Here is an 18,174-nt window from a genome sequence, read left to right as displayed (position 1 = left end):
CGGCTGTTTGCACACACCTGTCACTCCCAATCACAGAAAAATATGCTTTTATTGAAAGTGTATAGTCCTCTGCAGCCCTGTGAATGAGCCCTTACATTTTGTGCATTTCTAGCGAAAGCCATCTGGTCTGAAAGTGGTGGCAGTGAGCAGGGATGATGACCTTTGCTATGCAGCTCTGTGTTACACTGGCAGTTGGGGGTGATAAAACCACGTGTGGTTTTTACCTCCCCTTAAAGTGTTATTAAATCCACGTCAGTAAAATCAGTCTGTATATGCAGTAAAGCATGTTTGTTATACTCACTGAGGAACGTAAGGGGTTAACGCTCCACATAGTGTAAAAAGGCTGTTTGATTATTTCTTCTCTGCTCCTCTTGTTGAAATGACCAGCTGATACAGACTGAATTTGTAGTCTCATGCACATGCTCAGTTTTGTATGTATTGCTAGAGAGGTTTTTTTTTCTTGGGAGAGTGCATGTGATCACCACAGGGCCAATCAGCACTGCTTAGACAGAGGGTCAAGGGTTTCACATCGTCCTAGAGCAGAAAGAAAACTCCTCCTACAAGCTTTAACCAGTGCTGCTGATGTCACAAGACTGCTCTAACTGCTGATGAGAAAAGGTATTTAGCAGTTTATATTTACTAAAATAATTGCATTTCCATGTTCTGTGTACTGTGGGAAACCAGATATAGTGAATGCAGGGTCCTGGGTTTAGTAACACTTCAAGACAGCATCCTGTGGTGTGCACATTCCAGTGAATTGGGTCATACTACAACGACCCCACAACTGTGCAATGCACATGGTTGCAGCATTTAGTGGGTTAAAGTGGTTCTAAAGCCAAAACAATGTTTACCTTAATGCATTCCCTGTATTAAGGTAAAAAACACTTTACAGCTTGCTGTCCTGTTCCACCTCCCTAAATACCTAACTGAGTCTTCCATCTATCCAGTGCTATGCACGGCTGCATATCTTCTCTCCCCTCTCTCTCTCTTCACAGAGGGACTCGGGCAGCAGCAGGAGCCATTGGCTTCTGCTGCTGTCAATCAAATGCTGGGAAGAAGTAGTGGGGGGGGAAAGGCCAAGCTGCGCTGTTTTTTTTCTTTGTTTTTTGGAGCATGGCTCCATAGTCACACAGCTCAGGAGCAAGCATGCACATGTACCTCCATAGGAAGCAGCTTGCTATGGGGGCACAAGGAGCAGAGGAAGAGCCAACACCTTGGTGGGGAAGCCCAAAAGAGGTGTTTCGGGGTTGCTCTGTGCCATTGCACAGAGCAGGGGAGTATAACATTGTGTACTATTTTAATTTAAAAAAATGTCTTTAGTAACACTTTAAAGTGATTGTAAAGCTTTTTTTTTTTGGTTAAAATGAATAATTGATTTATACTTACCTGCTATGTGCAGTGGTAACAGCCCCAGTTCTTCTCTTCAGGGGTCCCGTGCCAGTGCTGTCCACTACTCCTCTCCTGAGTGTGCCACAATAGCAAGCTTTAGGTGCACTCCTTAGCCAGGCTGTGTGCGTCCCGTCCATAGACACACACACAAGGCAGTTTGGCCACACCAAAGCTTCCTCCTCCATAGTATTTGACTGACAGGAGCCAGAGCCGATGAGTCCTGCTTCTGCCCAAGTATCCTGTGACATGAGGATGAGGGGAGAGAAGAGCTGCAGCCAGGCACAACTCTGTTTAACTGCCACCCACCCGCCATATAAGGTAATGAGGGGCACAAGGCGGTTCTCTTGTTCCGGGAGGATGTCATATGATCGCACAGCGCTGTGATCGGTGGTGCGCTGTGTCCCTTGGACACAACGGATCACCGATCAGCGGAAAGAGCCGGAGATGTTGGCTCGGTCATGTGATCAGCTGTGTCCAATCACAGCTGATCGCATGTAAATAGGGAAATTCTGGTTATCAACATTTCTCTCCCCACGAGCTGTCATGCTGACAGCTCAAAAGGAGAAAAGAGACGGTAATTGGCATTCCTCGGAGGGGACATGTACACTGATGATCAGTGTAGCCCCAGCAGTGCCACCTGTCAGTGCTAATCAATGCCACCTGCCAGTGCCACATCAATGCCACATAGCAGTGCCTACCAGTGCACATCAATGCCACATAGCAGTGCCCATCTGAGCTGCCTTTCAGTGCCACCTATCAATGCCAGTCAGTACCACATATCAGTGCTGCCTTTCAGTACCCATCAGTGATGCCTGTCAATGCCCATCAGTGCCACCTACCACTACCTCTTCATCAGTGCTCATTACGCACATCAGTGAAGGAGAAAAATCGCTTATGTACAAAATGAACTAAGAACGTTTTTTTTTTTTCAACATTTTTAGTGGTTTTTGGTTTGTTTAGCAAAAAATAAAAACCCCAGAGGTGGTTAAATACTACCAAATAAAAGCTCTATCTATCTCAAAAAAATGATAAAAATTTCATATGGGTACAGTGTTGCATGACCGTGCAATTGTCATTCAAAGTGTGACAGCGCTGAAAGCTGAAAATTGGCCTGGGCAGGAAGGGGGAATAAGCGCCCAGTAGGCAAGTGGTTAAGGAGATAATGCATTAAAGTATTACTAAACCCAGGACCCTGCATTAATTATATTTGGTCTCCCACAGTACACACAACATGGAAATGTAATTGTTTTAGTAAATATAAGCTGCTAAATACCTTTTCTTTTTTTTTCCCCCATCAGCAGTATATAGCAGTCTTGCAACTTCTGTCAGTATTCAGCAGAGCACTGGTTAAAGCTTGTAGTTTTTATTTTGCTCTAGGAGGATGCAGAGCCTCTGACCTTTGTCTGGACAGTGCAGATTGGTCTTGTACTGATCATGTGCACCCTCCTAAGGATGGGGGGGTGGAATCTAGCAATACACACCAAGCTGAGCATGTACAGAGTGACTTCACACAATATGTCTTATCAGGAGATAAGAGGGGGCACTGAAGGAGGGGAGAATCAGAGAAAACAAAATCAAACCGTGTTTTACACAATGCAGAGGATTAACCCCTTAGGTTCCACAGTGAGTATAACTAGCATGCTTTACTGCATATACAGACTGATTTTACTGTTGTGGGTTTAGTAACACTTTAAGGTAATAAAGTTTTAGCTTTAGAACCACTTTAAAACAGGCTGTGTGCAGTTGAAATACCTCCTTTCTTCCTCCCAAATGCCTGTTAAGCTCGATCTAAGTGTAGATCGCTTTTCAGAGGAGTGGCAGTCAGTGCTGCAAGTGTAAATAAGCCCTTTGTGCAATTAAAGCGATTCTAAAGGTTCATTTAAAATAAAAAATAACAATGATTGCTATACTTATTTACTGTGTGCAGTGGTTTTGCACAGAGCAGCCTGGAACCTCTTCTTCTTGGGTCCCCTGCAGGCTCTCCCGGCCGCTCCCTCCTGTCGGGTGCCCCCACAGCAAGAAGCTTGCTATGGTGGCAGACACTGCTCCATGTCCATTTACACACACAGCTGCGTCTTTGCTCTGCCCCCTCTCTCTCCTCATTGGCTGAGTGGCTTTGATTGACAGCAGCGGGAGCCAATGGTTCCCGCTTGCTATCTCAGCAAATGAGGAGGCAGCGACCTGGGACAGCCGATACTGTCGTTCACATCGCTGGATCGCGATGAGGCTCAGTTAAGTATTGAGGGTGCCCTGGGCACTTCTGCACACAGATGGTTTTTTACCTTCATTCATAGAATGTATGAAGGTAAAAAACCTTGAGCCTTTACAACCACTTTAAAGTCAGCTGACACCACAGTGATGTGTATTGCAATTACATGTTGCAGCCTATTCCAAATGAATAGGCTAGAACTCGGAACTGTGTACACAAAAATGGCACACGTTTGATTGACTATGCATGATACTGTAGAGCACCAACACACGTAGCATGCATTGGAGCTACACACTGGTGTGAATAGGCCCTAACTCTGTCATTTACCTACCTCACCCCCTGCTAACTTGCTGACCTCCTCCACTCTTCCTACCACTCCATCCCCCACAGCTATCTCCTCCTGTACCACTATCCCATCCCTTCTAGATTGTAAGCTCGAAAGAGCAGGGCCCTCAATCCCCTCATGTTTTGCATTGTATTGGTATTGTTCTGTCACATGTTCTGTCCCCCTTTGTAATGTACAGCGCTGAGTGAACTATTGGCGCTTTATAAATACTGTATAATAATAATAATAATAATTTATATGGTGGTGTCTGGAGGCAAGTCTCTGCTCACATTGCAGGACATTTGATAATTCTTCAAAGCTGGACTGGAAAGAATTTAAGATTTTCCATGTTTGCTTTCACTTTAAATAGCTGTTCCAAACGAACTGTTTCCTTTACTGTGCTGTATATACTGCATGTAGCTTCAGCTGCACTTCCCCACAACTCTTCCTGACTGTTCACATTAGCTTCTCTTACGGCAGGGGTGCTCAACCCAGAGCCCTCTGATGTGACCCATGACCTCAAACCAGGGAAGTGTATGCCTGGGGTATGCAACCTGTTGATTGCTATCTGGGCTTGCCGACCCACTAACACAGAGCATCAGAGTGCATTGCGCCAGCAGTGGAGGAAGCAAGAGCTGCATAGGCCGATACGTCCTCTGTATCATCGGCTCTGTCCCAGGCAGACTGATGCCAAGTGGGCACCTGGGACCTTTCTAGCAGCCTTGAGAGCGATGCCAGCAAAAGCTGGAAGAGGAAAAAAGGGTAATTGTATTAAACACATACAGTTAGGTCCTTATATATTTGGGCACAGGCACAATTTTCATACTTTTGGCTCTGTATGCCACCGGTATAAATTAAAATGAAACAATCCAAATTTGAAGTGCAGACTTTCAGCTTTAATTCAAGGGGTTGAACATAAATATCAAGTACAAAGTTTAGGAACCGCATCCATTTTTATACACAGTCCCTCCATTTTCAGGGGCTCAAATGTAATTGTACAAATGAATATAATAAATAAAACGTTGATTTTTAATATTTTATTGAGAATGCTTTACTGGCAATGACTTCCTGAAGTCTGGCGCCCATGGACATTACCAAAGACTGGGTTTCCTCCTTTCTGATGCTTTGCCAGGCTCTATCTGCAGCTGTCTTCAGTTGCTCTTTGTGGGTCTTTCTGCCTTTTAGTTTTGCCTTCAGCAAGTGAAATGCATGCTCAATTGGGTTGAGATCAGGTGATTAACTTGGCCATTGCAAAATATTCCACTTTTTTTTTTCTTCAAAAGCTCCTGGGTTGCTTTTGCAGTGTGTTTTGGATCATTGTCCATCTGTACTGTGAAGCGCCGTCCAATCAACTTTGCTGCATTTGGCTGAATCTGGGCTAACCGTATATCTCTAAACACTGCAGAATTCATCCGGCTGCTTCTGTCTTCTGTCACATCATCAATAAACACCAATGACCCAGTGCCACTGGAAGCCATGCATGCTCATGCCATCACACTGCCTCCACCATGTTTTACAGATGATGTTGTGTGCTTTGGATCATGACCTGTTCCAAGCCTTCTTCACACTTTTTTCTTCCCGTCATTCTGGTACAGATTAATCTTAGTTTCATCCGTCCAAAGAATGCTTTTCCAGAACTCGTTTGGCTTTTTCAGATGTTTTTTCGCAAAGTTTAATCTGGCTTTTCTATTTTCCAGGGTTATGAATGGTTTGCACCTTGTGGTGAACCCCTCTGTATTTGCTCTCGTGAAGTCTTCTTTTCATTGTAGACTTTGACAATGATACGCCCACCTCCTGGAGAGTGTCCTTCACTTGTCTGGATGTTGTGAATGGGTTTTTCTTTACCATATAGAGGATCCTGCGATCATCCACCACTTGTCTTTCGTGGGCGTGCCTTTTTTATGTTGCTGAGCTCATCAGTGCATTCTTCTTTCCTCAGAATGTACCACACTTAGAATCAACTCCAAACTCCATGAAACAGCTTTTGATTCAATTGTCCAATTACTTTTGGTCCCTTGAAAAAAGGGGGGATGGCTACTCTTAAGAGCTGTAATTCCTAAACCCTTCCTCCAATTTGGATGTACATACCCTCAAATTAAACCTGAGAGTTTGCACTTTCAGCCCATATCCATTATATAACTATAGCTTGAATATGTTTTGGTAAATACCTGAACAAAATCTAAAGTCGTGCCTGTGTCCAAATATATATGGACCTAACTGTACATTGCACTTTTTTAATGGGCATATTGACACCTATAAAGGGGTTAAGAACTATTGGGCTGCTTTCACAGTGATCCATTTGTGCAGCTCAGTGCACCTGCAGCTTTCATATGGGGTTAGCTGCACTGAGCCATAGACTTCTATGATATCTTTCAAGTTTCGTGCGCTTTCCTGAAACTGCACCAAAACTGAATGCAAGAGTTCTGGTGCCTTTTCAGACAGTACACCACACCCACAAGAGTAATCTAATAGTGCCGATAAACCACAATGCATCAGTGTGAAAGCAGCTTTATAAGGGGCTCAGGACAGTAAGGGCTCGTTTACATTTGTGGTTTGGAAGGCAGTTAAACAGATGTGTTTTTAGAGCGGCTGCTCTACGTTATTTTCTGTGTTATTTTTCTCCATCATGACGGTGCTTAGAGATAAAACTCCCAAGCAAATTGGCTATATTTCTCCTATGGATCACAGGAAAGCAGTGCATTCTGCACTTCAGTGACCCTTTTTTATCTGAGAGCAGACTAAAATTGACTGTCAGCTGGTCTAGGCTGGGGAAAGATCCCAGCCATATAGTCAGGATCCTGGACCGGCACCTGGCTCAGCCGCTGAGAGTCTGAGCCAGATGCTTCCGCCCCCTCCACAGCCCAACACTCCATTGAGAGCTTGGGGTGTGGAACGGGCAGAGCAGACAGTGGTGACTGACAGTCACCACTCATTGCTCAGAGTGGCAGGGAGAACTGAGCGATCATCGGTGTCTGATCGATGCTGTATCCACCTAGGTAAGTATGATTTAAAAAAAAAACAAAAAAACCCATGCTTCTCTTTTCACTTTATTTCCCTGTTCTGATAGAAAGTGACTTTACATGTGCCACTAAGGACTCCAACACAAAATTTATAAAAACATAAATTTATTTGTATATAACGTTAAAAGTTTCTTCCATGATTTACTGTAAAATACCAATCACATGTATTGTACACTGTAACATCTCATAAATATTCGACTGTGGGGACGTAATACATATGCCACATTAAATAAGCACCTGTCAATGCATTTTGTGGCTGATTCCACTTTTTTACCACCAGATTTTACACCCTTCGTGACCTAGAAATGTCTGATCATGTACATACCCGTGATCCGATGCAATGGGGCCACTGCCCCGATGGTCCAGAACTGGCTTGGACCAGGCCAGTACACCGTGGGCCACAAAATGATTCAGTGGTCTAATCCTTTTAAATCAATGCATAAGTAATACATGAATACATATAGATTGTGTAAACAATATGGAAGAATTTATAAAAAGCAATTCAATAAGGTATTTAGTACATAAAGTACAAAATCATGGAACTGAAAAAGTATGCTTATGTACTCCACTTTATGCGTATGTATCCACACTTAAAGCTTGTCAGCCCTGCATTTGGCATAGAGACTGCAACAGCTGTGACAAAGCAACACACCTAGATACACATAGATAAAGGCTATTGGGAAAAAAAGAAAATCCCCAGCAAAAGTGGTGTGCCTGGTGGGGGGGGGGGGTGGAGGTCCAAATACTACAACATGGTCAGTGGGCTTGAAAGGGGTAAGTACTAAACCTTCTCGAAACCATTATTTTAGCCTTACCCTCTCTTACAAGAACACTTGATGGAACAGCTGGTGGGAGGTATCACTGATCATCGCTTGCCATAGTAAACATAGGAGCAGTAGTGTTGGCATAACGCCTGCATTTCTTACTCTCCACGTGACTCGCATGTGTGCTGGGTTGTGCAGGGGTTGGCGCTGTACTGCTGTAATCACGCAAATGGTGGTCGACGCGTGCCCCAATGTGAGACTCGTGCTATGGAGGTTGGTGCAAATTGTGGGTTGATGACGCCTAATGTAGAGTAGTGCCTATGAGGGTTCAAAGCAGGGAGTGAGTTTAACTATGGAACATCTATTTCTATAGGAGAGCAGCTCTCTGAGCTGAATTTTAAAGCTGATATCCAGGTTTTATTTAACTTTAAATATTTCATCTGGTCCAAACTCTTTACTTCCCTAACAGTTGCAATGGCTGTGTGTGCTGTAAAAACTGTATGTAGCCTTAGTTACATGCAGTACAGAATTGCAGAAATTTCCCATCCCCTCCTGTGAATACAAAGCTTCCTCTGATTGGCAGTGGTAGCCTGACAATGTCACAAGCTCCGCCTCAGAATACAAGGCTCCCATTAATAGGCCGAGTTTCATTTTGTATAAGCAATGGGGCGGTAAGGTCTGATTTATACAGTACTCCCAGCTACAGCAACTCTTAGGCCCAAATTTACACTATATGCCATGACAGACGTTTTACTGCATTGTAGAACGTCTGTCACTAAAGGGACGCACAGCATTGTGCCACCTAACAGTGCAATGTATGAAGTGTACGTTTTGTACACTTCGAATAAAGCTGGTACAAAAAAAGACCACATTGCCTCCTGGCCAGCCGGCAACGCAGAGCGGCTGGAGCACTGCTTCGTTCTGGCTGCTCTGAGATTTACTGGATTTTATGTGTGAATTCACTCTTGGTGAAGTACATAGTTTGTTTGGACCAGTTTGGTCATACCCACTCAGTCACTATGAGATTTGTTGTATTCTGAAAAAAAACCTGGTTGATCCTGCTGCTCTGTCTCCACCTTCTGTACATGTCCCCAATTCAGCTAGGGATTTTGCAGCTGTAGTGGCAACTCTGCACATTCTCAGTTTTCACTGAGTTTCTATGTCGAGCATTTGCTACCCATAACATCTGAGCAGCACATGTGACTATAGAGTCACACATGTGGGCGTATACACAGTGGTGAATAACAGCCCACTCCTTCCTCCTCCTTTTCCTCCCTGCCCACTAACCAGCTAAACACAAGGACAGGATATTACATCTTGATTGATGGAGGCACTACCACCTCTTATTCTAACACACAGGCTGGAGGGGCATGACTCAGCCTGTGACTGGCAGAAATACACACACACCATGGTATTTTCTCAAAATAATAAATATTTTATTTCAAATATATATTCGTATGCCAATTTAAAACTGTTTTGATATTATTTATTTTTACTCTGCATTCCAAAGGCTGTTTTTTGTCATCAACAAACCCTTAAGAAAAATAAAGATTTCTAGTTTGTGGTCTGTGTCAAAAAATAAGAGCAAAAATTGACTGCTTTAGATTTTATGATCAGCAGAAGATTGTTGCCACGTTTCAGACTTAAAATGGACCTTCATCCTTTAAGTGGTTATAAACCTCTGGTATATATGAACAGAGCATATACCTCTGTAGTGTGTACTACTGGTGCACCAAAATGAAAATTCTGCTGCTGAAACTGAAAAGTCAGGATGCACTTGGCCAAAAACTAAAGTGAACGATTTTTTAAAAATGTGTGTGTGTGTATTCATCTTTTTATTTAATATCATGAATTTAAATGTATATGAATTTAAACAAAATCAATCCAGTAACGTAAAATACCTTTTATTGGAAGTAACACACAAAAATTGGACAGAAAATAAAGAGAAATAATATAAAATTAAAAAAAAATATGCTCCACATTAGAATGGTAAAGAGCCTCTGTTTATGTAAACTTTTCACTTTTTATTAATTATTGTGCAATACAATAAATAGAAATACCCAACAGAATGGCAAAAGGCCTCTAATCTTGTCTCATGTAAATGAAAATCGTAACTATTTTCCTTTTTAATTGCAAAGTTACTGTGCAAAACAGTAATAAACGCAGGGCTGCTGTTAGAAACCACAGGGCCTCATACAGCCAACCTGACAGCCCCCCCCCCCCCCCAAAAAAAAACAAAACAGTCACCGATCACTCATGTTCATTCAAGAAAGGAGGGGGCTAGTAAATTTGTCATTTACTGGACCCTCCCCCCCACTCTCCATCCTGAAGGATCCTATTGTGTGCTTGTAGCTGCTGGTGGGAAAGAGAGGAAGGAAGCCGGCAGCACTGCGAGGGTTGGGGGCACACAGGGGGGCCTGGGCAGCAGGAGGAAACATATGGTGCACAGGGAGTGTGATGGGTGCTCTGGGGGGCAATTACTGGAACCGATCCCCTGTATGGCTCTATGCAGCAGCTGAAAGCCTGCGGGAGGGAGGAAAGAAGAGTGCTTTTAGCTGCTGCAGAGATAACCATGCAGGGGTTCGGTTCCTGTAATCTCCCCCCCCCCCCGCCATGTCAATCACCCTCCATGCCCACATCCGATTCACCCTACTGCCTGGGCCCCCCTACAGGAAGACTGATGGTACCCCCTTATCCATGGCCCTGAATAAACAGAACTAAAGCAGAATAGCAGAAGGCCATTATTCTGTTTCATGTAAACCTATTCATTGAAATAAATTGTGCAAAATAATAATAGAATTAACCAACAAAATAGCAAAGAGCCCACCCTCTATTCTGTTATGTAAACTTATTTCAACTTTAATTGAAACTTCTAGTGCAATGCAACTAGACAATTGTAACATAGAAAACTGGACTGCTTTCTATTTAAGTTAACGTCCCAGCTTTAAGAACAAAAGTTACTCCGCTTTCTTACAGAAGAGACTACTCCTCTTCTCATCAAGAATATGAGATGCTATACTGAATAGTCTGACTCTCTGTACTGGTGCTTGGGGCAGATAAATATTTGCGTGCAATCTGTGGGGCGAGGGTTCTCCTTTGGATAGTCGGTCCTGTGGGATCCCCTGTCACCCTACCCATCCCCCGATCCCATCACCAACTCCCTGTGCAGCAGCATCCTGGGAGACCTGGCTGTGGGGACATTGCCAGCCACACTGGAGGTGTGGGCTTAGGCCGGGGAAGGGCAAGCCCCTGGTAGTGTGGGCTCCCTCCCAGTCTGTGTCCTCCCCTCCTGCAGTGCAGTCTGGGGCTAGGGGGGCTTTGTCCTACTGTGGGGGTAGGTGTCTGCTATTGATTGTGGGCCTAACTGGACTTGGGGGGCGTGGTCCATGCTGCCTTGTGGCTTGCCTGGCCGACGGCCATGATATTATAGCCACGGCGGTCATTTTCATGGAGGTTTTTGGCTGGCAGCCTATAGCGTCAGGCACGGCAGCCATTCTCCTGGAGTTTTCGGCCTGTGTCCAGCGGCAATTTTTTTGGTGTCAGAGCTGCTATCAGGCGATGGAGGCTGGCTGAGGGAGGTCTGAGGCAGGGACTTCTCTCGTGTACCTTGGGTGCGGCTACTACCATTAAGCATGCGCCAAGGCATCCTCCCTGCGCAGCTGCGCCTCCCCCCTGAAGGAGAAGGGGGCAGTGCGACCCACGTCTCCCCAGTAAGAATGTAGAAGGGTGGAACCATGCATGGGCAGCTGGTAGCAGCTATTTTCGGTTTTCATTTCAGCCCTCTACTGTTTCGGATTACAATCTGCTCCCTGCTTTGTTGTGCAGTGTGTGACATCAGATCCCCACCCCATGCCAGCTCACCTCCCCCTTTCAAGGATAACTAGCATCTCGGGTGTGGACATTTTTGAAAAAACATCGCACCGCATTACATTCTTTCTTGGCCAGGAAGTGACACCACATCACTACCCTCCAGCAGCCACTGACTAGTCCCAGGCCTGCAGATGGACAAGTGGAGCCTTGGATACATAGTGGGAGGGCTTAGGCTGGCAACATAGTGTGCTGTGTGGAAGCAATCATGCGGAAGCACTGCCGCCCGAATGCTTCCACCAGACAGGTGAGCCCTGCTGCTTGCCCGCAGTAGGGCTGAAGGTTAAAAGAAACTACCTGCCCGGTGCCTGGAACTACGTATATTGGGCGATACAAATTGAACATTCATGCATCTATTCAATTGATTTTGGTATAGCGGCTGTAGAACATGGCCATTTAAAAAATGGTCAGGATAGGTAGCTCACATATTTTTATCTATGCCGTTTTTGTCGGTTGTGTATACTGGCAAGCACTGCATAGCAGCACTACTCATCAGATGTACTAATGTTCTTCATAAACTATTCATGTTCTGTATTGCAAATTTATGAATAAATGCTTGACAACTGTTTTCTTTTTGTGGCTTGTTTTGTTTGACAGGTCAAGGCTTTAAAAGAGAAAATTGAACTTGAGAAGGGGAAGGATCAGTTTCCAGTTGCCGGCCAAAAATTAATTTATGCAGGTAATTCATGGGCATTTTATTAACAAAATGGCTTCTTAGAATCTTTCCAATCTGTAACCTACAGTTTGTGACTGTCTGTTTTGCTTTTGTGAGAACCGAGCTCTCAAACACCCTGTGGGAGATTTACTAAAACTGGAGCACTTAGAATCTGGTGCAGCTGTGCATAGTAACCAATCAGCATCTAACGCCAGCTTCTTCAGTTAAGCATTGACAATAAAACCTGGAAGCTGATTGGGTGTTATGGACAGCTAGACTCTGTGTGCTGCAGTTTTAGTAATTTCCCTCCCCTCCCAATGTTCATTCTTGGTTAGATGGAAAGTATAGTGTATTTTGGTGAGCTTATATTATGGAATTATTGCAGTTTTAATTATACACAGTGGATATAAAATGTCTACACACCTCTGTTTAAAATGTCAGGTTTCTGTGATGTAAAAAAATTAGACAAAGATAAATCATTTCAGAACTTTAGCCATGTTTTAATGTAACCTATAAACTGTACAACTCAGTTGAACAACAAACTGAAATCTTTTAGGTGGAGGGAAGTAAAATAAAAAACTAAAATAATATGGTTGCATAAGTGTGCACACCCTTAAACTAATACTTTGTTGAAGCACCTTTTGATTTTATTCCAGCACTCAGTCTTTTTGGGTATGAGTCTATCAGCATGGCACATCTTGCTTGGCAATATTTGTCCACTCTTCCTTGCAAAAACATTCTAAATCTATCAGATTACGAGGCCATCTCCTGTGCACAGCCCTCTTCAGATCACCCCACAGATTTTTGATGGGATTCAGGTCTGGGCTCTGGCTGGGCCATTCCAAAACTTTAATCTTCTGGTGAAGCCATTCCTTTGTCGATTTGGATGTATGCTTTGGGTCGTTGTCATGCTGAAAGATGAAGTTCCTCTTCATGTTCAGCTTTCTAGCAGAAGCCTGAAGGTTTTGTGCCAATATTGACTGGTATTTGGAACTGTTCATATTTCCCTCTACCTTGACTGACTCAGGCCCCAGTTCCAGCAGAAGAAAAACATCCCCAAAGCATGATTCTGCCACGGGGGTGTGGACATTTTTGAAAAAACTACTTGTCCAGGTACTAAATCGGTATCCCAGTCTCCTTGTCCTGATAAAAATTTTAACCAAAACCGTATTTAAATCTGCTTTAAGTAATGTCTAGGGCTTTTAAAAACAAAAGGGACTTTATGGCTACATTAAAAGTTTTTTTTATATTTTTAACATTGCACTGTATATTTCTTTCTCCCATGCCTGCGTCCAGCACTTCACCCGGGAACTAGTTTCTGATTGGATGCTCGTCAGGAATGGGGAATGTTGGACTTATCCTTTATCCCTTTCGCTGCTGTTTTTCACACGTTTAAAAAATCATTTAAGGCCTGAAGATTACACAAAACTCCCAACATTCTATATTTTATGAAATCATAGACCCTAGAAAATAAAATAAGGGTAGTTCCAATGTTTTATGTCACATGATAGTATCCTTTTTCTTGTTTTTGTAAAATATAAAAGAGGCAGGGATGTTGGATTCCTATCTCCCGGGACATGCTTTTTTTCTACCTTTTAGCCCTGCTGCAGGCAAGCAGAAGGGCTCACCTTTCAGGTGAAGTAACGGCTTCCACACAGTGCCATCCTTTTTTATTTATTTATTTTTTAAATTAAAGTTACACCCAAGCACATACCATATCCCCCCCCAAAAAAATATGGAGGTCCCCACCCTCACATATACGCACGTACAAACGTAAAAGCCCACGCTGGGGTGCCTACGCATGAAACCGTCGATTGCGATACACATATCGCCGTGCACACCAGAATGAGAGCAATAATTCTAGTACCAGACCTCCTCCGTAACACTAAACTAGTGACCTATAAGAAGGAGCTTTAAAAATGGCAACCTATAGAAAATATGGGGTACTGACGTTCATCGCCATTTCACAAGCGTGCATAGATTTAAGGTTTGACAAGTTGGATATCTATTTACTCGCTGCAACCTCATCTTTTATATTTTATAAGAAAATAGGGTAAGTTATTGTTTTTTTGTGCTCTAGGGTGTCTGCTTTCAGAAAATATATAATGTTAGGAGGTTTTATGTAATCTTCAGGCCTAAAATGATTTTTTAAATGTGTGCAAAAAAATGCAAAAACGGCTCTGGCAGTGAAAGGGATAAAGTATAAGCCCTGATGAGCAGCCAATCGTTGTTCATCACACTGTAAGGTCTCCCCCCTTCCTGCTAGTCCCCAGGTGCGGTGCTGGAGACAGGCAGGGGGAAGGAGGAGATAAGCAGTGCAGTGTTAAAAATATTACACGTTTAAGTCGCCATAAAGCCTCTTTTTTGTTTTTAAAAGCCCCAGACATTCCTAATAACAGCTCCGATTTAAATACAGTTTTGGTTAAAGTTATTTTTTTATCTGGACAAGTAGATTGTCATGAGGAAGTATATTGGGGCTCCGATTTAGTCCCTGGACAAGTAGTTTTTTCACAAATTTCCACACCCCTGCGAGGTTGCATCAAGGATAGATATGCAACATGTCAAACCTTAGATTTGTGCGCACTCGTGAAATGGCAACAAACTTTAGTACCCTATATTTTCTATAGTTATAGGTCATCAGTTTAGTGTTATGGAAGTCTTGTGCTAGAATTATTGCTCTCATTCTGGTGTGCGCGGCGATATTTAACGTGTATCGCAACCGTTGTTTTCATGCGTAGGCACCCCAGCACTTTTACGTTGGTACATACATGTATGGGGGCTTTGAAACATTTTGGGGGGTGTTATTTACTTGTGTGTAACTTACATTTTTTAAGAATTAAAAAAACTTCTATGCAGAGCCTTACAAATGGCAGCGCTCGCTCCTTCTACCTGGAACTGCAAAATCACGTGTGTGTGTGTGTATATGTGTGTATATATATATAAAAAAATAAATTGTGATTTTGCACACCCGTGCTGCCCTGTAGCAGTATTTCTGCTATAGGACGGCACAGAAGCAGTTAATGTTGCTGTAGGCCTCTTGGCAGCCTCCCAGACCAGTTTTCTTCTCATCTTACATCCATTTTGGGGGGATGTCCAGTTCTTGGTAATGTCACTGTTGCACCATACTTTCTCCACTTGCTGATGACTGTCTTAATTGTGTTCCATGGTATATCTAATGCCTTGGAAATTCTTTTGTACCTTTCTTCTGACTGATACCTTTTATTAATGAGGTCCCTCTGATGCTTTGGAAGCTCTCTGCGAACCATGGCTCTTGCTGTAGGATGCGACTAAGAAAATGTCAGGAAATACCTACTAGAACAGCTGAACTTTATTTTGGGTTAATCAGAGGCACTGTAAACGATGGCAGATGTGTACTGACGCCTAGTTAACATGATTTTGAATGTTATTGCTTAATTCTGAACACAGCTACATCCACAGTTATAAGAGGGTGTGCACACTTATGCAACCTCATTATTTTAGTTTTTCTCCCTCCCCCAAAAGATTTCAGTTTGTTTTTCAATTGAGTTGTACAGTTTATAGGTCACATTAAAGGTGGAAAAAGTTCTGAAATGATTTATCCTTGTCTCATGTTTTTACATCACAGAAACCTGACATTTTAACAGGGGTGTGTAGACTTATAGACTACTTCTATCCAAAAGAATTTCAAAATTATGGAGCAGAAAGCCTCAAAGTATTTAACTATTGATTATTTTATATTGAATATATAGATCTGTTGATTAACTGCTCAGTGCATTTATGCTCCCTCAATTACTGTTGAGAGATCAGCCACAAAGACAGTGCAAAATGTACAAATATGCTGACTCTGACTTGCATTGTCGGTATCAGCGGTAAGCTGCAGTGAGTTTGTGGCACCACGAATCAGGAAGTTTGTATTGGTAAAAAATGACTCTTCCTTCTACATATACAGGATTATTTTAAGCTGTTAAAATTAAGTAAAAATACACTTGTATTTTGTTACTGTCTGCCCTTCATAGTGCAGCCTCCTGAGAAATACTTAGTGATTGTAAAGGTTTAGATTTTTTTTTTCTTTTAAATAACAAACATGTTATACTTGCCTGCTTTTTGTAATGATTTTGCACAGAGCAGCCACAGTCCTCTTCTAAGGTCTAACTCCAGGCCCCTCTCTCCCCGCTGAATGACCCCAGAGCAAGCTGCTTGCTCTGGAGGCACTTGTGAGTGCTCACTCCTGAGCTGCCTCTGCCTGTCTGAGAGACACGTGGCCTTGCCCCCCACGCCCTCCTCACTGGCTTTGATTGACAGCTCGCTCTGCTATGTCTCCAATGCCTCCAATGAGGAGGCAGAGATCTGGGAGAATGTCAGCTCTCATGCATATCTTGGGATTGGGGTCAGGTGGGGGTATAAGGGGAAGGGGTGGGGGCAGCTGCACACTTAAAGTTTTTTTATCTTCATGCATAGAATGCATGAAGGTAAAAAACCTTCAGCATTTAGAACCACTTTAAGAGGAGCTTCAGCCATGTGTGTGTGAAATTTAGGTCAGCAGATTTAAAATCTGTAGCTGCTGACTTTCAATAAACAGACCCTCATCTGTCCAGGGATCCAGTGCTGTCCTCGCCAGAGCTGGTTTCTTAGCCAGTCTTCAGTCCCCGGTGCCGGCATCTTAAAGTGGAACTTTAGTCAGAAAATTAAGTCTTGCTAGATCACTTCAGGCTGGCCCCTTTTGCAGGTATAGCTTTGTAAAACATTAAAAGTATGTGCCTATGCTTTAGGCACTGCTGAATTTGTAGAGGCCGATCTGCTGACAGGTTTAGTTCTGCTTAAACCTTTAGACTATTTAACCATTTCAAAAAACCACTTTCCTGGCATTCCAGGAATGTAACTGTCACATGTGCTTGTGTGCTCAACCAAACTGTCAAACCATGAAATGAGTGGAGTTATAAATGATCACATGTAGCACCATGGCAGTTGCAGATCAGATGGCAGCTTCCTTGGCTGAAAAGGATAGAAGGGCTTAGTTCTGCTTTAACTGCCGCTCAACAAAATGGCTGCCTTCAGCAAAAAGAAACAGGAACAAAGCTTGAGGCAATTTATAGTGCACACTCATTTTGGTAGCATAATTATTAATATAGAATGTATGCTCATTTCTAAAGAACATTATTTTTGATCGATTGTCAGTAAAGTTCTGCTTTAACTATGGGCAGCTGGCTGTGACTCCTTTCAGCTTCATTACTTGATTACTAGCACTTTGGATGTGTTTGGTACGTGCACAGGGAGGCACCTTGTATTTTACTTTTACGTTATTTTAGGTATATGTAAACATATTTGAGAATGAGCACATTAATTTGTCACTTTATTTTTGGGTTGGCGCTGAGGCACTAGTTAACATAATTCTTACAGGTGAGCTGTTTTCTGGTCTTCTGCTGGAAAACTGCTTACTCATAGGAATAAATGCACACTGTGAAGATGAGCAAATGGGGTGACATTTTAAAAGGCTATGCTGCACAGTGGGGTTCACTTAAACAGGGTGAGTAAGGTATGTATTTCTCATAGCAGGCTGCACAAAAGGGAATGGGCAGTGAAAAAAGTACACTTTCACTAAAAGCATTCTTCTACTTTTGAACTCGTTGAGATCATTTGAATAGGTTAAATATTCCTGTAATGTTTTTAAATATACAGGCAGTTGACTGATAATTCTTGTTTTAGCTCTTTTAACATGTAGTACTGTTCTTCACATGGGGTAACATGTAATTTCCACCACAAGTACATCACAAGGTTGGGTTATATTGCTTGGACAGCTGTGTTTTAATATTGGTTTAAATTAGAATTCTAAAAAAAGCCGTTGGAACTTTGTTCAGCGCTCAAACAGTGTGAACGGATGTTTCCCGATCTACTCTTGCAGTAAGAATTACAATTGGTAAAAGGAAGTTTTAAAATGTTTAAAATGTATTAATTGTGTAGGATGTGTT

The 18,174-nt window shown here is 42.8% G+C and overlaps 1 protein-coding gene across 1 annotated transcript in view; it reads left to right on the top strand.

Moving 5' to 3' along the window:
• Positions 1–18,174, top strand: part of RAD23B (RAD23 nucleotide excision repair protein B) — a 45,281-nt gene that overhangs the window by 2,979 nt on the left and 24,128 nt on the right. Inside the window, exon 2 of the mRNA XM_089682606.1 lies at positions 12,172–12,253. Within this exon, the coding sequence (XP_089538732.1) occupies positions 12,172–12,253 (82 nt within the window). The remainder of the gene's footprint in view (positions 1–12,171; positions 12,254–18,174) is intronic.

Source organism: Staurois parvus, unplaced genomic scaffold (assembly GCF_062004578.1).
Source record: "Staurois parvus isolate SC_StPar_1 unplaced genomic scaffold, SC_StPar_1.0 ptg000292l, whole genome shotgun sequence".
NCBI lineage: Eukaryota > Metazoa > Chordata > Amphibia > Anura > Ranidae > Staurois > Staurois parvus.
This window is presented reverse-complemented; position numbering and strand designations above follow the sequence as displayed.